The sequence below is a fragment of the Setaria italica genome, chromosome IX (assembly GCF_000263155.2).
Source record: "Setaria italica strain Yugu1 chromosome IX, Setaria_italica_v2.0, whole genome shotgun sequence".
Lineage (NCBI taxonomy): Eukaryota > Viridiplantae > Streptophyta > Magnoliopsida > Poales > Poaceae > Setaria > Setaria italica.
In genome coordinates, this window is record NC_028458.1 from 40,109,090 (window position 1) to 40,131,695 (window position 22,606).

The 22,606-nt window shown below is 46.4% G+C and overlaps 2 protein-coding genes across 2 annotated transcripts; both read right to left on the bottom strand.

Annotated features, from left to right (window-relative positions):
* Window positions 1–89: 89 nt before the first annotated feature.
* Window positions 90–4,492, bottom strand: LOC101773781 (monosaccharide-sensing protein 2). Its single transcript, XM_004983739.4, has 6 exons — window positions 4,250–4,492; window positions 4,009–4,105; window positions 3,049–3,615; window positions 2,008–2,957; window positions 1,010–1,197; window positions 90–925 (listed from the first exon to the last, which is right to left on the bottom strand). Exons 2-6 carry the CDS (start codon window positions 4,085–4,087, stop codon window positions 490–492), a joined length of 2,220 nt encoding a protein of 739 aa, XP_004983796.1. The 5' UTR covers window positions 4,088–4,105; window positions 4,250–4,492; the 3' UTR covers window positions 90–489.
* A 15,167-nt stretch (window positions 4,493–19,659) lies between these two features.
* On the bottom strand, window positions 19,660–22,604 carry LOC101774593 (protein PLASTID MOVEMENT IMPAIRED 1). The gene has a single exon (XM_004983741.4). It carries the CDS (start codon window positions 22,425–22,427, stop codon window positions 19,962–19,964), a length of 2,466 nt encoding a protein of 821 aa, XP_004983798.1. The 5' UTR covers window positions 22,428–22,604; the 3' UTR covers window positions 19,660–19,961.
* Between the last annotated feature and the right edge of the window lie 2 nt (window positions 22,605–22,606).

The window sequence follows — 22,606 nt, forward strand, 5'->3', positions numbered from 1 at the left end:
GCTTAACAGATGGTGACCACTGAACATCCACTAATCTTTTCCTGAACAACCGGAACACAAAGGCCATTTCGCTTTACCAGCAGCCAATAAACTGAAAAAACAACTGCACTGACGATAAACATGATTGCCGGGTATTCAAGACTCGAGATGGAGAGGAGATGACAAGACAAAGAAACCAATAACATAACCGTTGTACACCACTAGTTACATAGGGCAAAAAGAAATTACAACGAACACAAACACACAGTCCCCCAAGCAAAAGAAGAAATAACAGATGATGATCTACACACCCTAGTTCCAAAAGCCGGCCTATGACAGTATCAAGCCTCTTGATGTACAGCCAAACCATCTCTTTAGGAACACTGTCCCCCGATCCCCTTCTTTGTCGGTCAAAGTATCTTTCACACAGCATCAGAGGATTAACTAACCACGGTGAGGTTTGGAAACCACAAAATTACAGCCAGCGTTGCTGATCGCCGGTCTGGGCGATTAATCCTCCTTGGCTTGCTTTGCTCCAACAGAGAAGAACTCGGTGATAACCTCGAGAGGCATGCCTTTTGTCTCCGGAACCTTCATGTATACAAATACAAGAGCCAGGATGCAAACGACGGCATATATCCCGAAGACACCGGCAAGCCCAATGGCGTTCAGCATCACTGGGAGTGTGTATGTCACGATGATGTCACCGATCCAGAAGGTTAAGGCGCAGATGGCTATGCAGAGGCCGCGAACAGTGGTGGGGAAGATCTCTGCACAAAGAATGTTGGGAACAGGCCCAAACCCCATGACGAAGAAGCAGAAATAGACTATGACACTGATCGTGGAGAGTGCAGCATGCACCATGGTTCCCACATCCACAATGTTGACCACGACCAAGACAAGCAGTGCAACTATCAGGATAGGGATCGTCGCAAGGAGAAGAAACCTGAATGAGAAACAAGATAAGAATTATTTAGCAAGAATGTATTTATGCATAATAAGCAATATCATATCAAACACAAAGTCTAACCTCCTTCCAGACATATCCATGAGCCTCATTGCAATACCAATGCTCGGAAGCATCAGTAACGTTGTCAAGGCACTGATAAGAATAGAGGCTGAAGATGAACTAAGGCCAATGTTGGAAAGAAGAACACTAACACCTGCTTGCTCAAGAATTTGAGGAGTGTAGTAGAGAACACCATTGATGCCAGCAAACTGCATAAAAAAGATAAAGTTAATGATCAACATAATAACACATTGTATACCAAATTGACAGGTGGAAAAGTTGAATGAAAAAAAAATGTCACAAACATGAAACACCATGCTTAGACTTTAACCTACAACCATGTGGCAAATGTATTCATGAATGTCCTTACAAGTGAATGGGGAGATGAGATCAACATGCTATTTCCAAGCTTCTGTTAAATACCTGTTAATCAAGTTGTGACCTAAACAACATTAAGCAGTCCCACAGCCTACTTACAACAGTTCTCCAGTATCTTATTTAATAGAATTGGGACCACCCACTTACAAAAGTTCTCCAGTATCTTATTTAATAGATTAGTGCCTTCTTTTTATGTGTATCTTATACAGAATACCACAGCGTGTTTCTTTTCAGATTGACTACTGCAAGATATCAAAGCTGATTTCACTCGTGTTAGGACCTAAAGATTTATAGGTAGCACCTGAAGTGATCAGGAAAACTATGCTACCCAGATTAGCATCCATCGTATCAGCAGGTTTGTTTCCTTCTTCAGAAACAGCAAGAAAATACCACTGAGATCACCATAATTGCTACACTCCTAACATTTGCTGGTATGAACAAAGTAGGAATTATAACAAGTTATTAGCAGAAGTGCAGCATGTAGCAGCAGGATGCTTTAATTTAACTGTTTAGTGTTAACTGTTTAGTTTTAAGAGAAAGAGCTTCAGTTCATTAAAGCACTAGAAGAAGTGCTAAACTAGGTACCAAGTATATTTAGGGGCATACCATATATATACTGGATAGAGGAAAAATCTTCGTACCTGTTGCAGGATCTGTATTCCTATGCCAACAAACAGTGCATGCTTCACTCCAGGTTCAAACAGGTCGGCCCATTTTGGACCTTTAGAAACTGCCTCAGATGGATGCACCATCGCAGGACCAGCAGCACGCTGCTCCAGAAGTTCCTTGGAGTAAAGAGCTGGTTGACTCACAAGAGCTGCAGCCTGGACGAACTCACCACCAGGTGGGACATCCCCCCCTGGCAATGACAATATAGAACCCCTGTTGCCTTGTACGCCCTCCTCATGCAAGTAAATACGTTGGAAGCCACCTTCCATTTGCCCATCTGCACCTTCTCTCTCAGTCCATTTCCATGCCAATTGCCATCCTCCACCAATGCCCATGCTGCTTACTGCCTCCCCTCCCTGCATAAGGCCACTACTTCTTCCCACAGCACCCATTATGCTACCATGAGGTGCAGCAATCTCCTTTCCTTCCACACTTGTTGCTTGACGAGAAATAAGTGGGCTTTGGAGGTTATCCTCAATGTCATCTCCACCATGATCTGAAGCATACTCATCGCCTTCCCTTTGACTCTCGGCATCCCAGTCAGCTTTAGCCTGCTGCTGCTCCGCAACGCTAAACATGCTGCCAAAGTTGGGAAACAATGTGCTCCGCATGCTCCCCATTATCTCAGGCATCTTCTCGTGGACGCTACCGAAAAGAGTGACAACAGGATCCACAAGGGGCTTGCCTTGACTAACCATACTCCCATGCTGAGAGATGAGACCATACGCACTTCCAAGGGCACTTTGACCCCGAACAGGTCTGGCAACCCAAGATAGGCCTTCTTCAGGTCCATATAATTTAATCTTCTCTGGATCTGGAGCCAGCCCTTCATCAGCAAGTTCATCATCAGGGCCAATTATGTATTCTTCAATACGTGTATCTTTCCCAACACCCAAGCCTTCGACTAGAAGAGCCATTTCTCCTGTATAGTTGATCCAAAATGAGTAATCATGCCACAAATTGTATAGCTACTACAATCACAGTGTACATATATCTTGCAAATTCATACAAACCTGAGACATCTTCCCTTCCCCGCAGCCTTTGCAAGACTCTCTTAGCCTCGGCCATCCTTCCTTTGCTCACAAGCCACCTCGGTGATTCAGGCAAGTAGAAGACAGTCAATGCAAAGTATATAAGCGAGGGGATCGACAGAACCCCAAGCATGATCCTCCAATCAGGTTTTGGTAAGAGAGACATCCCAAACACCATGCAATAAGAAAGGAACATCCCTCCTGACCCACTGAACTGCGGCAGCGTGTTCAACAACCCTCGAATATCCGTTGGCGCAGTCTCGGAGATGTACAAAGGAACCAATGTGACAGCCAAACCAATACCGAGTCCATCAATGAGCCTTGCTAGGAGCAGAACATACACGCTTGGTGCCCAGAGCATAAACAACCCACTGACAAAGTAGAGGACAGCCGAGGCAATCAGCATGGGCCGCCTACCAATGGAGTCAGCCAATGCCCCGGAGAATGTCGTGACGACTGTTGCCCCAAAGAGGGACATGGCCACGATAAGACCCTCAATTAGGGGCTCGCTCTGCAAATTGAATTCCTTCTTTATGTACAAGACAGCCCCTGCAGAGATCAGACATCAGGTCAACCAGAGTCAGAACAAAGTCAAGCTATCAGTATCAGGCTATCAGATGAAATTTTCGGAACATCTTGACTTGGATGGCAGCAAGTTCCAGATAGAGAGATCATGCGTAGTGGATCCATACAATTATTTAATCATGTTAGGAATAATAATAGATTCGAAATTCTTCGAGAAAATCACTGCTTGGTAAACTTGCGATCGAACAGAAGTAACAAGGAAAATGATTCTACTATAAGGCGATTCCACCAAACACATCATGATCTCGACAGGAATCCCAATAATTGCTACCTAACATGGACCCTAGCGCAGCATAAAAAGACATCTAGGCGCAACAGTATAATAAGATCAAATAAACTTTATCTACCGTGGTTTACCTGCAATGGTCGCATTATCCCAGCCCTGCAGCAAGTTGCCGATGGAGGCCGCGATGGCCACCAGCACGGCGCCCCCCATGGCCGCCAAAATCTACGCCTGCACAAGCACAACCACACGCAGCAAGCTTATATCAGTCATCAGATAGCGAAATCTTGCAAGAGCGAAACAAAAGGCGGAACGGAGCCCAAATCAAGCAGCCTACGCAAATAAATCCAAGCAGGAGAGGGCTCCTTCGCTTACCCCCGCTCCGGCGGCCGAGATTTGGGATCCCCGATCGGGCACGGGGCCTCCTCCTTAAGAGGCGGCGGAGGGCGATGGCGTGGAGTCTGGAGAGGCGGTGAGGTGGCCGGTGGGGGAGTACGGTGGTGTGTTTTGCCACGCTGTGCCTTGGGATTGGAGAGCGAGAGGGGGCAGAGCAGAGCTGCCGCCAGCAGAGGCAGGCAGAGGGGGGCGGAGGGGGTGAGATGAGAGTGGGGAGTGTGGGGGTGGGGGTCCTGGTCACCCAGCTTGTGTGCGTGTAGACACGAGAGAGACGCAGCGCTTGGTTTATTCCTCTCTGCAGCGCACCCAGGCAGCGACCATTTACGGACACTGAGTGGTGGGACCCGGAGAACGTGGGGACAGAGATCGTGTGGTTTTTGAGCTGCGATCTGGTGCGTAGAATGTTTATTGACAGGTGGGCAGACGCAGGGGAGAATTATTGTGTGGGGGCAGAGTAGGGACAACTTGGCACTATGTACTTGCTATTCATAAAAAAACGTTTTTTAGGTATGTGTTAAACCAGCTAAACCAAGGAACTCAGATTAGGGGGTGTTTGGATACGAGGTGTTAAACTTTAACAGTGTCACATCGGATGTTCGGATGCTAATTAGAAGAACTAAATATGAGCTAATTATAAAACTAATTGCAGAACCCTGTGCTAATTCGCGAGACGAATCTATTAAGCCTAATTAATCCATCATTAGCAAATGGTTACTGTAGCACCACATTGTCAAATCATGGACTAATTAGGCTTAATAGATTCGTCTCGCGAATTACACTCCATCTATGCAATTAGTTTTGTAATTAGCCTATATTTAATACTCTTAATTAGCATCCAAACATCCGATGTGACGGGTGTTAAACTTTAACACTTGGTTGCCAAACAGGCCCTTATACTAAAAATAAAATTTTCCAGCCAAATTCAAACTTTCGTTTGAAAAGAGAAAATGATAAATGCCATCTTGCAATTGAATACGCACCAAATTTGGTGAGGATCCGATCTTAAACTTAAGGTTCAACTGGATTTGTTTAAATTCTTTTCTTTATCAAATTTGGGGAGCTTCAACCTTTTGATCTCATGTCCTAAGATGTTTCCAAAAAATGCTTTTAGCCAACATGTCACAAAAAAAGATAATGTAGCGGCTTCGGTATGACAGATTGGACAGCATCAACAAAAACATACAGGATTGGCCAACTTTTTTTTTTAGAATTTTAGCTTATTTAGAAAGTTCATAACTTTTTACATGGATTCAAATGGAGACAATCTTTATATGAAAAATTGTAGGGTTTGATAAGTGAAATTTTGTAGTTAAAAAGGATTAATTTGAGGTCATCTAGAAGTCCAAATAGTTTACCAAAATTTTAGATAAAAGGGACTAAAAAGAACAAAACTCACTATTGAATCACCAACGAATGGAACTCACTATCCCTCCATTCAAAAAAAAAGTCATTCTAATTTTTTTCTAAATCAAACCATCTCAAGTTAAATCAAGTTTAAATTACAAAAGTATAAATATTTCTGATAAAAAACAAGTATAACTAGATTCACCATGAAATATATTTTTTAATCACATTTAAGATAGTTTGCCTTAGAGCAAAATTAAAATGAATTTCTTTTAGAAACCGGGGATAATAAAGAAAGCATCTCACGAGAGTGGACGTCGTATGTTCGACAAACGGGAATCACATTTCATGTGAACAATAAATAACTTATGACTCGTAATATGAGCCGTCACGGATACTTGCATCAGTTGTGCAAAATAACATGGATAGCATATTGTCGGTTGAATATGTAACCCAATTCCAGTGGCATATGTATATTTGGATATCTAAAACAGGAGAGAAGGTTTTGAAAAAAAAATTTTAAGCTCATCTCCGGCAGTATACCTAAAACACCTAAAACTGGTGACATATATTTGGCTGGCGGAGCTGCTCGTGGCGGCACTCGCGCGCCCCAGCGTTAGGCCGGCGGAGCTGCTTGCGCGGCGGCGCTCGCTCGTCTCGGGGCTAGGCTGCGGACTTGTCCGCCGTGCATGGCCCTTGGGAAGGAGGGGGCAGGTGACGAGCGAGGACGGCCGGTGCTCCATTGAGCTCCTCCGGCGGTCGATTTGACGAGACGCCATCCCTCGAGCTTATCCGGTGGCCGAATCGACGAGGTACCGCCCCCCTTGAGCTCCCCCTTGGCGCTCCGTCGTCGCCTCCATTCTCGCCGCCAATTCGAGGCTAGTAGGGTGGGGGACGGAAGGCGGAGGGGCTGTGGGAGGGGGCCATCCCCTTCCATGGTGTTGCCTATGGTCCGAGGTGGGGAGGACGTCAACGGCACAGGAGCAGAAGGGACGTAGGTGGTGCGGAAGCGGAGCGGTTGGCTCTCCCGCCAGTGAAAGGAAGATTTAGAAATCCAAGAGATGGATCGGTATATTTGCTTGGAGGGAGAAATTTAAGTTATAGTCTAAAAAATTTTAGGTATAGCAATCCATATAGATCATCTACTGGAGCTGTTTTTTGTGATTTTTAGGTATTGTGGCAGTTTTTAGGTATAGCAATCTATTATAAAAAAAAGAACCAGAAGCTGGGATGAGATTTTATACGGTAGATGGTAGTGCATTCTATACCTGTATTGTGGGTCCTAATAGTATTAAGGTACGCTCCACCTTTTTCGACAGTTTAAATAAAAAAATTGCACATCAAACTGTTTCGATTCTCGCTGGTTGGCATTTAGCTTTTGCATAAGAAGGCTAGAAAGGACGATGGGAACAACAGTTTCTGAAACGGACGGCTACGGACCATGTTTCTCCAAAGTTGGCCCATCCTTGGACATTCTGTGGTAACAAAGAAGGATCAGAGAAAGTGGGCGACCTCATGGGGTCCAAACATTTATCGAGATGAAGATGACATTTTTGGACCTACAGGTGCTTGGATTATGCCTTGCAATTCTCTATCAGATGTGTCATCATGGATTCCTTTACTTTATTCCAAATTGTGCCGTTTGATTGCAGCAGCAATACGCAGAGGCAGTCCACATGTCGCTCTCTTGTCCTTGCCCAAAAATCTATTGCACTTTTTAATGTTCTTGTAGGTAAGCTTCTGGTGGTATTGCCCCCGGTTTAGATCCAGCGAGAAGATTTTCGAGAAAGTTTAGATCTTGCAGGATGTAATTAAGTCTGTGGTCAAATAGACCATTTTTTTTCTAGATATATATAATAATGAGGATAGCTCAGTGTTGAATGAAAGATATAGTTGGAGTACAAGTGTTGAGTGGGCATTTCGCCTCCGTTGATTTTCCGAAATTAAAAAGCATACGTTTGTGATGTCTCGCCGTCTCGGAGCACTATTTTATGAATGATGATCACAGATGTTTCAATTAGTTATTCATCGGATCTAACACGTAACACAAGGCCCATTGCCGGCTACAGGTGTTAGATTCTAGAGTTTTATTAAAAACAGCCTTAAACATCTACTATCTTGATTCAGCTTCTATAGAAAAAATTCACAAACCAAAAAAATGGGTTATGCTTTGAAGTTTGAATCTACTCTTAAGAATTTTGATGTAGTCTATGGGCAACTGAGAGGGACCAGCATCAGCATGCGCCCACTGCTAGTAGGTCGATCGTCTAGACAATTTCAGCTTCAGCTCCCTTATAATTTTAGTGGTGGAGTTCTAGATTTTCATAGTGTGCCAGCAGCGAAGAAGAACTTGTACGCATCACTGCATGTTGCTCTCAAGGGGAAGATAACGTCAGCCTTTTGGAGCTTTCCCTGGCCATAGTTTGCGCCCATGGCTGACTAAGCACGTCACTGTAACTTAACCAGCCGAATTGCCTTTTGTATCCACCGCAATGTATCTTATAGCTTCATCTAAAATAAATTGCACATATCACGGTACCAAAAAGAAAAATAACACCAAGTTAGCTTCGGAGAAACCACGAACAATGCAGATTGACATTAGATGAAGGTAAACCAGGACTTGCTATCGGCCCCCTACTGCTCAAAATTATAGGTGTTTAAAGAGTTCGCCTCTTCTTCAACTCAAATTTAGGTAGCAACTAGTACTTTACATTTTCTTAAGCAACACCAATATGAAAATTGTGAATTGAGCGTAGGTTGACTGGTTAAAAAAAATTTGGTGGAAGCAAATTTACTCTTATTCTAATTTTTGACGCACTAGGGGTGCTTACGTTTTGAGGAATTAACGAGTATTAACATTCTCGAAGGTGCTTATAGGCGCATGGTCGTGTGCATATTATTTTTATAAAAAAATGAGCATACGTGCGTGTGCGTATATGTAATTGTACATCTGTACTTTATTTAAAAAACGAATATAAAATTTAAATCATTGTACTCCCTTATTAAACAGCATATATACTACCTCCTATCCGGAAGGAAACGCTGGCCTCTGAGGGGCTTCAGTTAATTTTATAATGGAAGTGCTAGCGCCCGGACGTCTGATAATTTTGTTTTATCGGACGCTCCGTCGCAACATTGAAAAATAACTATCGAAATATCAAAAATTAACACTCGCAACACCGAGGATTGCAACACCTTTACGTGCATGAAACATCCCGAATTGCTTCGTGTAACATTCAAAACAGACACATTGCAACAAAAAAAACATCTCTTACAACATTGCAACAACGAAAGGAGAGACGAAACAAAAAAAACAACTATATGCAACATCATGAACAAGTTGGTGCAACACCCGATTGCTGGCGAGTCAGACTGTTGCAAAACAGATGAAACATCAAAAAGCCACCGTTGCAACATCCAAAAATAACTATTGCAATACCATGAGGTACCTATTGCAACACTTAGATCCACGACAACCAGCCTGCTGCCGAAGGTCGTCCACCATGGCCGCCGCCCGATCCTTCCCCGCTCAGATCTCGCCGGGGTCGGGGAGAGAGCCACCGGATCTGGGGCGTTGGGTGCTCTCGGTTGGTTGAGGATGCCGGAGTGGGGGGAGGGGCGCCGCCAGGGTGGGGGACGAGGTTCCCGGAGTGGAGGAGCGCGCCGCCGCCGGGGTGGACGAGGAGGACGCCGTGGTGGGGGAGCGCGCCGCCGTTGGGGTGGGGGACGAGGCCACCGGGGTGCGGGACGAGCCTGCCGGGGTTGGGGAGCGTGCCGCCGCCGGGATGGATGAGGAATACGTCGGAATGGAAGGTTGAAGAAGAAAAGGGATGGGGAAGAAAAAAACAGTAGCGCTTGCAACATTCAAGAATCCCTACTGCAACATCGTGAGATACCTATTGCAACATGGCGGCCGCCCGATCCTTCCCCACTTGGATCTCGCTGGGATCGGGGAGAGGGCCACCGGATCCGCGGGCGTTGGGCACCCCCGATGGGTGAGGACGCCGGAGTGGGGGAGGGGCGCCGCCGGGGTGGGCGAGGAGAACGCTGGGGTGGGGATGAGGTTGCCGGGGTGGGGAAGCGCGCCACCGCCGGGGTGGGCGAGGAGGATGCCAGAGTGGGGGAGCGGGTGGGGGACGAGGCTGCCGGGTGGGGGAGCGCGCCACCGCCAGGGTGGGCGAGGAGGATGCCGGAGAGGGGGAGCGGGTGGGGGACGAGGCTGCCGAGTGGGGGAGCGTGCCGCCGCCGGGGTGGACGAGGAGGATGCCGGGGTGGAAGGTTGAAGAAGAAAGGTCACGGGAGTGGGATGAGAAAGAAAAACGAATGGTGAAAATAGATAGATAGGAAGTGCCAGATAGTTTTGGAGCGGAACGTCCGACGCGTCCAGACGCTCGTACTGTAGTATTACCGGTTTTATAATGTTCAATGGGAACACTATCTGTTATGAACGACGTATAGAAATATGAAGTAAAGAATCAAGCCACATAGGAGACACACGATTTAACGTGGAAAACCCCTTCGATGTGAAAGGGAAAAATCACGGGCACCAGCCAGCAACAATCTCACTATCTCAAGAGTTTTGGGTTACACGCCTATGGCGGCTTACAAGAGAATCAAGTCTCCACGAAACCCTAGCAAGGGTGTATATGCCGTACCGCTCCATCAGAAGCCCGACCTATTTCCTAGAGTGAATTTGGAACAACTCCAACAAACTCCACCTTGAGACAAATTCATCTTGTATCATAAATCAACCCTTCATCCTGAACATAACAAAGATAGAAAACCACTGGTGCCAACAATAGTCTCTTGGACTATCCAATTAAACCAACTAAGCTTGAGCACAGCTCAAACTTAGCAACAAGAACAGGCTTTATCATCATATCAGCAGGATTATCATGAGTACTAATCTTGCATACCTTCAGCTTACCTTCTTCAATCACATCACGCACAAAATGATACTTGATATCTATGTGCTTAGTTCTCTCATGGAACATCTGATCTTTAGTGAGGTAAATTGCACTTTGACTGTCACAGTGCAAACTTATGCAAGATTCAACTCCACAAAGCTCAGCGTACAAACCTTTCAGCCAAATTAATTCTTTGCACGCTTCACAAATAGCCATATATTCTGCTTCAGTAGTAGACAAAGCAACAACTGAGTGTAAAGTAGCCCTCCAACTCACAGCACAACTGCCAACAGTAAACACATAACCTGTAAGTGATCTTCGCCTATCCAGATCAGCAGCATAATCAGAATCCACATAGCCAATAAGACCCTTATCAGTTCTTCCAAACTTTAAACAGGAATCTGATGTGCCTCTGCTGAAAATCCACTGAACTGCCCTCCAATGTTCTTTGCCAGGATTATACATATATCTACTAACAAGACTCATAGCATATGACAAATCTGGACGAGAGCAAACCATGGCATACATCAAAGACCCAACAGCACTAGAATAAGGAACCCTTGACATGTATTCAATCTCTGCATCAGTACTAGGACACTGAGCAACTGACAACTTAAAGTGAGGTGCAATAGGGGTACTAACAGCCTTAGCATTTTGCATGTTGAAACGCTGAAGAACTTTCTTGATATAATTTTGTTGACTAAGAAATAGCAAACCAGATTTTCTGTCTCTACTAATTTCCATACCAAGAATTTTCTTAGCACTACCAAGATCTTTCATATCAAAACCACTACTCAATAGCTTCTTTAACTTAGTGATTTCAATCTTACTCTTGGCAGCAATCAGCATATCATCAACATATAACAGTAAATATATAGGTGATCCATTAACATGCTTGATGTAAACACAGCTATCATACTTAGATCTTTTAAAACTGCGTGATAACATAAATGAATCAAACCTCTTGTTCCACTGACGAGGGGATTGTTTCAAACCGTACAAGGATCTCTTCAACTTGCACACATATTTTTCCTTGCCAGTCACTATGAACCCTTCTGGTTGATCCATGTATATGTCCTCCTCAAGCTCTCCATGCAAAAATGCAGTCTTCACATCTAACTGCTCAAGCTTAAGATCATGTAAAACAACAATACTAAGGAAAGTACGAATTGAACTGTGTTTTACCACTGGAGAGAAAACATTATTGTAGTCAACACCCGGAATTTGACTGTAGCCTTTAGCAACTAACCTTGCCTTATACTTTGGAGGCTCGCTTGGAGATAAACCCTCCTTTCTCTTGAAGATCCATTTGCAGCTGATGATCTTCTTATTCTTAGGCAAAGGTACAAGCTCCCATGTACTGTTCTTCTCAAGAGACTGCATCTCCTCATGCATAGCAAAAATTCAATTCTCAGTATCACCACAACGAATAGCTTCTTTATAGGTTGCTGGCTCATGAACATTCTCCACCTGTTCAGCACAACTCAAAGCATGGTAAGACAAATTACACTCTTCAATAAGACGCTTAGGAGGTGCAATTGTCCTTTTTGACTTGCGTTGAGCAATAGGTAAATCCTCCTCTAACTGCAAAATAGGAGGAGTTTGCTGAACATCATCATGAGCATCATCCTCAGCAACATCATTATCATGGTCACCATGCTCATCAACAGGCTCCACCTGCACACCTGTATCATCATCAACATGCTCCACCTGCATGCGCATACGCTACAGCTCTTTTTCTGGAACATGATCTGAGGGCAAACTATCAGTAAACATCACAGATTCATTGAAAACAATACTCCTGCTCATAAAAGTCTTTCCTGTTTCCGGGTTCCACAATTTATAGCCTTTGACTCCCGAACTATAACCAAGGAAAAGATACTTAACAGCTCTAGGCTCTAATTTTCCATTATCAACATGAGCATAAGCTTAGCATCCAAAAAACTTTCAACTGTGAATAATCAGCAGGCGTACCAGACCATACCTCAATGAGAGTTCTTTTATTTAGTGGAATAGAAGGCGACCTGTTTATCAAGTAACAGGCAGTATTAGCAGCTTCAGCCCAAAAATGCTTGCTCATCCTGGCATTAGACAGCATGCAACGGGCCTTGGATATGATGGTTCGGTTCATGCGTTCAGCCACACCATTCTATTGTGGAGTATGTGGTATGGTGTGATGCCTAACAATGCCTTCCGATCTGCAATAATCATTAAATTCACGTGAACAAAATTCTCCACCATTATCAGTACGAAGCAATTTTACCTTCCTTTCAGTTTGCTTTTCTATCATTACTTTCCAGTCCTTAAAAGCAGCAAAAGTATCATCTTTCTGTTTCAGAAAATAAGGCCAAACCCTTCTAGAGTAATCATCAATAATTGTAAGCATGTAACGAGCACCACCAAGTGAGGACTTACGGGAAGGACCCCATAAATCAGCATGAACATAATCAAGAGTACCTTTAGTAGTGTGAACAGAAGTGTTGAAATGTACCCTTTTATGCTTCCCGAAAATACAATGCTCACAAAACTTTATTTTACTCGAAGTGCAGCCATCCAGCAGGTTTCTCTTCATCAATTCTGCCATACCATGGTGACTCATATGTCCCAGACGCATATGCCAAAGGTTAGTTTTACTAGGTTCATCATTAGTAACAGCAGCAACAGCGGAATCAGAACCAGGTAAAGTACACTCTCTAAGGACATATAACTTTGCAGAATTAAGATCACCTTTCAAGCAAACAAGAGTAACTTTTGATACCTTCAGAACGCCATCTGAACCGGAATATTTGTAACCTTCTGCATCAAGCGTGCTCAATGAGATAAGATTTCTGGACATCCCTGGTATATACCTGACATTTTTCAGAGTGCGTGTCATGCCATCATCAGTCTTGATCTGAACTGATCCAATCCCCACAATGTCACACGGGTTATCATCTCCCATCCGCACAACATCCCCTTTCTACACAGGCTTATACGAGCTAAACCAATTTCTGTTAGTGCAAATATGAAATGAACATACGGAATCGAGAATCCATTCATCATGACCAGCAACACAACGAGCAAATACTACCAGACAATCTCCAGAATCTTCATCAGACACTCCGGCCCAAGCCTCCGGCGACGGGCCTCCGCTCCGTCAGAAGCCCGGCCTATTTGCTGGAGTGAATTTGGAACAACTCCAACACTATCCTTCTTGCGGAAGAAAGCCGCGTCACGGCACGTTCCTGATGTTGTTCGCGAATGGGAGCCCGATGCAGGGTTCTGCACGTGGGGCATGCCATTGTTTCTCTCTGTCCTTCCTCTCGGAGCCTCCGATGCTGTCCCCGCCGATTTCTATGGACATGGATTCGGCAGTGGCGGACTCCAGTGAAACCATAGCTGCCATCTTCGCCAAGTCGATCCCCACGCCATCTACTTCTGCAGCCGGCGTCCATGGCATTCCCAACTAATCAAAGGATTCAAGGCACCAGGGGGCTAAATCCTCCAGCCCGAATCCTTTCCATTGCAATTGATTTAGGTTCTAGTAGGTGATGCCTTCTAAATTAATCCCTCTGACAAATTGAGCTTCTAAAGTTTGGCCAATACAGTGATATTTTTTAAAAAAAATCGAATTGCTAGATGAGAAAGCTCTCTGAGATACAATATCGCTGATTATCTCTTTGGTTTGATGTGAAATTTATTTTATACCTATATGTCAGATAGAGGAGCTTCATGCAGGCAAAGCACCAGAAATATTGACATTGGGACTTCTTCCGGGACATGTCTTAATCAATTTCAATCACAGATCTTTGGTGTCTTGAAATTAGCATCAGCAATGTGGATGAGGAAAGCATAGATACAAATATGGCTTCGGGAACATGACGCCTGGTTCCGTCATGTGCTTCTCATTTATTACATCAATCCCATTTAGATGGAATATAGGAGAACATACGATTTGAGTAATCAACCTGGGCAAACAGTGCGGAGGTTGAACATATGCATCTGAAACTGGAGATGGAATTCTTTACTATGAATATGTAATCTGTAATAAAATGAGTAGGTTGTTCCATCATATCATAAGACAAAGTTTCATACAGCCAGATGATACTAAGAGCGTGATTGGTTGCAAAGAAGTCATCCAGGATGGATGGGCTGTACCGGATGGTGGGAGGTGGGATAGAACGATGCAGGGAGGTTTGTTTGGTTGCATTTTACTGTCGTCCTGAATCACGCGGGTTATTGTTTGGTTGCATTGGATGGATTGTTATCGTGTATGACAAGAAACATCAGAATGTGTTTGGTAGGTTGAATGGGAGGAGATCGGAGCACCCTAGTACCATTTTGGTGAGGTTACCACCAATGTTCATGAACATGGGCTGTTTTGATGTTACAAAAGCTGATCCTGTGGTAATATATTAGGCCAGCATGCACTGTTCTATTTCCAATTCAGTTCTTTTAGCAAAATGTTCCGTGTCTTCTATTGGTAATGTAATTTGCCGGAATTTTGCAAAAATAAAGTTAAAGTGTATGGAAGCAGCAAATAGATGTTCTGTTCCTATGAGTTATTTATGCCCAAAAAGAAGGTGCGTTTCTTGGTTTACCTGTATAAAAATGGTGAAGAAAAGGATTGCACATTTACACTTTATCTTTTTACAAAAGGTTTATAATATTTATTCCAGCGAAAAAACAAAGCTATTCCTTTTTAACTCGCATTGATACTGTACGATAAGTGACGTTCGCTTGGATTGAGCATGCATCATTGTACCTGCATGGTGTTTCTGACCTAACATTCAAATCAATCTTGCGAACAATCAAGCGTGGCCTACTACTCTGTCAACCCGTGCTTCCGCACGGACTAATATTTTTAAAAACTATTTTATATTTAAAAATTATTTAGAAATTAAACTCCTAGCTAATAATGTAAATTGTTTATCACCTACTACTGTCTCTTTTTTTCGATACTTTAAAATAATACTCATAATATAGACGTGTACTTATTTTTGTCTGGTTGTGATTGATTTTATATTTTTCATCCACATTCACATTTTTTTCATTTTGTATCGCACGTCCACAAATTGTGTTTAGCATAAAAATCAAAAATTTTCATCACTTCCTCACATACATGTATAAATAGTCTACATGATGACACTCATCATGCGTATATACCTTAATTTAATATTTCTATATTAACAATATAAATAGGTAATTTAGAATCATATTTTAGTTTACTTTTGGAAATTTCCTAATGCACACGATGATATTAGATTAAGATTTAGATGTTTAAATTAGGTTATTTTTAATAATGACATAACTTAGATACAAATTTAGAATGACATTTTAAGTTATGCTTTATAATGATATACATGAGTAAATTGGATGAAAATTATAGGGTTACTTTAGATTACTTTTTATAATGGCAGAGATTGGTAATTTAGATATAGGTGTAGGGTTTATTATAGAATATTTTCTTAATAACGGTGGTGGGTAACTTTCTAGAAAATATAATAGACCAATGACTATGATTATTAGAGTTTACAGTATTGATGTTTCTGATTTTTGTGAGAATTTCTAGGATTTATTTTTTTCTAGTATGTCTCGTGAGAACTAATGCTGAGTCTCCACTGAAAAAATAAGATCACATTGCTCCAAAACTATTACCTTAAGCTACCTCTCATTTGTTAAATATTCGATACCATTTTATATAGATATATACTTATTATGTTCATCCGATTGTGATAGATTTTAGTTAGTAATTACTATATAATGTTTTCATCCAATTTATAATCTTTAACTTTTAACTTTGCATTGCAGTCATGCGTTTGAATTTGTTTAATGGATCCTAAGTTCGAGCTAAAATTTTAACATAGAAATATATACTCTCATCACTTCCTCTATATCTTTATAAATGGCGATACACATTATAGGTATATACCTTAATTATAATATCATATACCAATAATGTAAGAAATAGACAATTTAGAATCATATATTGGTGTATATTTTTAATTAAGGTTATTTGGATTCAAATGTAGGGTTACCTCATGTTATTTTTAATAATGGCATATATGGTTAATATAGATGCAAATTTAAGAGGTTAATTTAAGTTATTTTTGAAGTATTAGTGGTGCACAATTTAGTTGCAAATTTATGGGGTTATTTTAAATATTATTTATAACGGCATAAGTGGGTAATTTTAATTAAGATTAGAGGTTACTTTAAATTATTTTATATAATAACAGGAGTGAGTAATTTAGATATATATATTTAGGGGTTACTTTTTGCTATTTCATAATTGCATAGGTAGGTAATTTTTTAGAAAACATAATAGATCTAATGACTACGATGATTTGAGTCTACCGATTGATGGTCAGATATTTTACTTTTTTGAGAATTTCTAAAAAAAAATTTCTTTCATGTAGAGCCTACTGAGTAGGTGGGTTCAACTGAAAGTTTTAAAAAAAAAATCTCCAATTAACAGTCGTGTAGTTATTGCTGGTGCTGGTTGCCTAGTTGCCTTGTTGATCTCGACGTTGCGTGTCCTGAAACCTGAGGAAAGCATGGGCACGGACAGGTGTCAGCACGGGCTCTCGGTTTGGGACTCGCGCCGCTGAGTCTACCGGCGGTGGCCGCCCGCGTGGGCATTGCGTGCGTGCGGCGAACGATAAATGCGGCGACGTCGACGGATCACTGGATCAGGCAGGCGCGGATTGGCCAATCGAGTGATTTGCGCGGCGCTGGGCCTGTGCGGCAACGCCACGGCGTCGTTTATTGCAGGGTTTGCCTCGGCTCTGGAGACATCTGAACATCTGGTCGAGCTGGAGATGTTGAGTGGTTCAGCGCCGCACGCTTCGGCCCGTCACACGCTGATCGGAGGTCTGCTTCTTCTGCGCGAAGATCCGGAGATCGTCGTCGGAGGTGCAGTTTTTTCAGGAGATCAAGTTGTGCGGGGGTGTTTGATATCAGCTACTAAACTTTAAACTTTAGCACCAATCATATCGGATGTTTAGATACTAATTTGAAGTATTAAACATGGTCTAATTAAAAAACTAATTGTACAAATGGAATCTAATTCGCGAGACGAATCTATTAAGCCTAATTAGTCCATGATTTGACAATGTGGTGCTATAGTAACCATTTGTTAATGATAGATTAATTAGCCTTAATAGATTCGTCTTGTGAATTAGACCCCATCTGTGCAATTAGTTTTGTAATTAGCTCATGTTTAGTCCTCCTAATTAGCATCCGAACATCTGATGTGACCCTAAAATTTAGCGCATCGTATAAGACCTACCGTAGTAACGATGAACAATCAAGGATTCTGACGGGGAGAAATTAAAATATCTTCGCACAAACTTTTCCATCGAGAATATCTTTGGATAACGCTTCCGGGGTGAGATGTGCGCGCGGTTGAACCAAAGGTCGTTTTCCAAGAGCCGGGGCGTATATCTGAAAGCAACGTGAACGGAAGGTTGATGAATGCTGAACATTCTGCTCTGCTCCTGAATGGTGTACAAGTAGTCAAGTACCACTGTAACTGCACAACTGTGACGGCTCGGCGGTCGACGAGCAAAGGGAACTGCACAAACAGTGACATCTTCCATTTCAAAAAAAAAAAACAGTGGCATTGCTCCGGCGTCATGTGTTTCCCAGCCACCACTAGTCCACTACTCACTACTGCCGTGTTTTCAGTGGAAAAGCAACAGTCTACAGTTTGGCATGCAGCTGGGTGGGCTGGAGGCCCAGTGCAACAAAAGAATGAGGCAAAACAATCAAGACTTGGTGGACTCCCGACTCATCTTCGCTGAGAAACCAGCAACTGGTTTTCATCACAGCTCCTATACACCATGCAACTTGGGCTGGCAGCAAGCTTAACGAATTCCCGATCTTTGAAGAAGAGATTATTGTTCAAGATGGTTGTGTTTAGGCTCTGTGTTTTTATCACAGCTCCTGTACACCATGCAACTGAAAAAGTGGGCACGCACCCCTACACTGGGAAGAATAATGGTAAGGTGGGATGGGGATTATGGTTTGGGGTTTGAGATGTTGCTAGCTTAAGAGAGATGGTTATGGACGATGGTAGGCCGGGTGGCCCTTGCGTAGTCGGTGGTGGACGCAGGCCAGCTGGCTCATCTACCCCATCATTCTTCTTCATCATCCTCTCCTTCCCCCTTTCTCTTCTTCTTGCTCCTTCTTTTCTTCTTCGTCTCCTCAATCTATGGTAAAAAATTGTTGTGTGTCTGGGGGGGGGGGGGGCGCTTAGAGCACCCTAGCCCTCCCTGTGTATCCGCTAGTCCCCTGTGTATCCGCCCCTACCCGAAGTAGCAAGACACAGGAGAGCTCGAAAAATGGAGTTTAATGGTGACGAAGGAATGTTAAGTGTGCTGAATCAGTGGAGATGCTATGTATCAGTGTAGTGGATAAGCGTAGCACAATAGTCGTTGTGCTTCTAGAGGAGAGAGAGGAAAACATCCAATAGAAGGTCGTCCGTTGAAGTATGGCGTAAGAAAGGTATTGTGCATTAGTATTTCTTCTCCCTATCCTATCCGAATTTTTTTTCTTTCTTCCTCTTCATTCTCTTCCCCAACTCTAGCAAGATGCAATATTATACTCCATCTCCAGCAAGATCAAGCCTCTCCGGCAGGTTAGGGATATAGGATTTTAGGGTTAGATATTGGGAGTTGCGGATTTGGAGATTTGGAGCTTTAGAGGGAAGGTACGAAGAGGAAGGTAGACCCGGTGGTGGGACGGTTCATGGGCAGGCCCGCAAGATAGCGAGAACGTCGCCGTCCATACGTTGGTGCAGGATAACTAATGGGGAGGGTTGGGACAGGACAAACCCACTTCGACGAGGTTAGTGTGGCGGTGTGGTGTTGTGGCAATAGCGGTCCCAGTGGCAGGAGTCATCGGGCAAACCCACTTTGACAGGGCTAGGCGGCTAGCGTGGCGGTGAGGTGCGGCAATAGCAGTCCCGGTGGCAGGAGCCACTAGAGACAGGAGGAGAAGGGCACGGCAAGATCGTTGGAGCTTACTTTGGGTGCCATGGTGAGAGTAGAAGGAGGACGAGGGAAGAAAGAGACCGGATGAAGATAAAAGAAGAGGAATAGTTGGGTGAGAGGTCTATAAAGATCCCACGATCTCAATTTTGAATGTAGACGAGAGTAAAAAATACACATGTGTGAGGCACACAGTCTCCTTTTTATTCTATATCAATTAATAATTCTTCTATCAAAAAGATATTAGGATCGTACTTTCTCTATTAAAACTGGATTGTGGCGTAGTGAGCAACGTGACCGTCTAAAACTAACATGTAACACTACCGCACAAACTGGCGATTCTACAAACACTAGTCTCGCACGTACGTCTACATATCTAAACCACTGGAATCTACGCGATACATCGTTGCGCTCATGCTGCACCTGCACGTAGTACGTATCCACGCTGCAGACTGCTGATCGATCGCCTCACGTGCTGCTGGCGCCAATCCTCACGTCCGGGTTCCGCACCGTCTTGAGCCACATCCCGGCGAGCACCCGCGACGACAGGCTCCACACGACGTCGGCACGCTGCACCTTCGCCCTCGCCCGCGCCGTCGGCGTCGTCGCCCTCTTGCCGGCGCGGCCCGGCCCGTGCGCGACCATCCACTGCATCGCCGTCAGCTTCTGCCTCTCCGCGCCCCAGCTCGCGCTCCCGCCGGCGCCCGACGGGGCGCACCTCATCTGCACGCCGCCGACGTGCAGGCTCCGCACCTTGAACCTCCCGGCGCCGTGGCCGGCCGCGCCCAGCAGCCTCGCCGACTGCACGACGGCGACCATCGGCGCGCCCACCGCCTCGTACCGCCGCGACGGGTCGCGCACCTGGATGGCCACCACCAGCGTGACGCGCCCGTCCGAGCCGCCGGACTCGGACCACTCGTCCGAGGGCACCAGCGAGTCGAAAACGCTCGCGTCCCCCGTGGCCGCCGCCACCTCGAACGGCGCGTCCTCGTCGGCCATCTCGGCCTGGACCGCGAGCGCGTCCACGGCCATGGCCTCCAGCTTCTGCAGGGAGAAGGCCAGCACCTCCTCCAGCGTCTCCGGGTCGTCGCCCGCGCTCCAGATGCCCGTGGCGACGCGCTCGCTCCGGCCCTCGGACAAGGCCGTCGCGAGCTTCCGGACGAGCTGTACGGACCGTCCCGCGCTCGAGCTTGCGCCCTCGGTGCGCCGCCCGCCGATGACCGCCTCCGCAATGCCCTCGAAACCCACCTGCTCGGGTGTCTTCCCCGTGATGTTATCCATGCCACCCAGCGACGCCAACTTGCCGCGAACTACGTCGGCGCCGCCCGCCGCCGCCATCTTCTGGAGCACGTCGAACCCGGTCGCCGCCATGGCGCCCGGCAGCACGAACGGCCTGGACACCTGCATGGCGAGCTTCGGGGGGCCATCTCTGCTCGCCAGTGGCAGGTCGAACGGGTTCATGGACACCAGGAACCCACCGTCACGCGTTTGCACGGCGGGCCCGATGCCCCGCCCCAAATCCGGCACGACCGGCGGCGCCGCCGCCTTCCTTGGCGACGGCGACTGGCTTCTTGGCGTCACGGGCTGCTTGAGCTTCTTTGTGTCACCGTCCGCCTCGAGCTTTCTAAGGAACTCCACAGTCACCATTTCTTCGTCTGCGTCCAGGCGCTGCTGCTGCCGATCCACCGGCTTCGGCGACTTCTTCCCGCCGTTGGCCATCATCGCCTCGATGGCCTCGATCTGCTCGGCAATGGAGTCGAGCTCCCGCAGCACGTCGCGCTGAGCCTGGTAGTGGACAACTTCTTTGACCGTTTCAACGCCCTTCTCCACGACCTCATACTCCGGGAGGCTGTACACGTCCCCGGCGTCGGTGGTGGACGCGGAGAGCTCGTCGTCGCCGGGCTTCCGAGGTATCATCACGGACCTTACAGGATCTCCATTCTCCTCGATGCGAAGCCTATCGACGAGCTGCTTGTAAGCCCTCATGGAAGGCGAGATGGAAGGGTCGGACGGCGAAAGCCTGGGCGTGCTTGAGATACTGAAGGAATTCTTGTTGTGGGCCCTCGCGCGCGAGGACGCCGGAGACACGTCCGCCGTCTTCTCCTCCGCTTGCGCGTAGAGGCTGAGCCCCGCGTCCTCCATGAGCTGGAACCCCAGCTTGAGCAGCAGCTCCCCGCCGGCCGCCTTGCCGGAGAGCGCGAACGCCTTGTCGAACCACCTGACGCGGCGTCCCTCGGAGCCGATCTTCTTGATGGAGTCGAGCACGAGGTCGCTGACGTCGACGGTGTGCGCGCCCAGGCGGGCGCCCCGCGCCTCGATGGCGACGACGGACACGACGAACCTCCGGGGCTCTAGCTTGAGCGGCTTCCCGGTGCCGGCGCCGCCGGTGAAGTAGAGGTTGCACCTGACGAAGAGCGTCTCGTCGAAGTCCGCGGCGCCGCCGCGCACCCGGCACGGCATGGTCTGCACCGCACCGTCCCTGGTCTCCGCCTTGCGGACCGTGACTGCGAGGCGGAAGCCCTCCATGGAGGCCGGCACGCCGCGGACGGCGTCGACCTCGACCGAGAACAGGCACCCCGCGCGGCGCTTCCCGAGGTGCGCCAGCGCGCGCACCGGCCTCCAGCTCCGCCACGCCGCCGGCCCTCTACCCTTGCCACCCTCGGGGGTCCTCGAGTCAGCGGCCGCCGTCTCCGCGGCCGGGGCCCTAGGACGCCACAGCGACAGCGAGACGCGGCGGGTCGACTGCGTCCTCCGGTCCTCCCGCCCGGGTCCGTCGGCGACGCGCGGCCCGTCGTCCCCCGCACCCGCGCCGGAGCGCACGATGGCGAGCGATGCGGCGCGGCGGTGGATGGCGTTCGGGCGGTCGAGGTAGTCGCTGAGGCTGGTGCCGGGGCTCGCCGGAGGAGGAGCCCCATCACCGCCCGATCCGGCCATGCGAACTCCTCACAAGGTCACACTCGCTTGTACGTACGCTGTCTGCTCGGGGGCGGGTTCCTTGTGTTGGACCAGGAACTCGCGGCGCGGCGCGTGCTAGCTAGCTTGTAGTAGTAGCTCGTACGTCCTGGCCTCCTCCTCCTCGGCAGTAGCTTTTAGCGCTGCCGCCTGCCGTGTTG

What these genes read in the sequence shown, in the direction of transcription:
- LOC101773781 (XM_004983739.4), bottom strand. Translation starts at nt 4,087, where the DNA reads ATGGGGGGCGCCGTGCTGGTGGCCATCGCGGCCTCCATCGGCAACTTG. An exon ending in GGGAAGGGAAGATGTCTCAG is followed by an intron (nt 2,958 to 3,048) that starts GTTTGTATGAAT and finishes TCAACTATACAG; the next exon opens with GAGAAATGGCTCTTCTAGTC. An exon ending in GAATACAGATCCTGCAACAG is followed by an intron (nt 1,198 to 2,007) that starts GTACGAAGATTT and finishes TTTTTTATGCAG; the next exon opens with TTTGCTGGCATCAATGGTGT.
- LOC101774593 (XM_004983741.4), bottom strand. Translation starts at nt 22,427, where the DNA reads ATGGCCGGATCGGGCGGTGATGGGGCTCCTCCTCCGGCGAGCCCCGGC.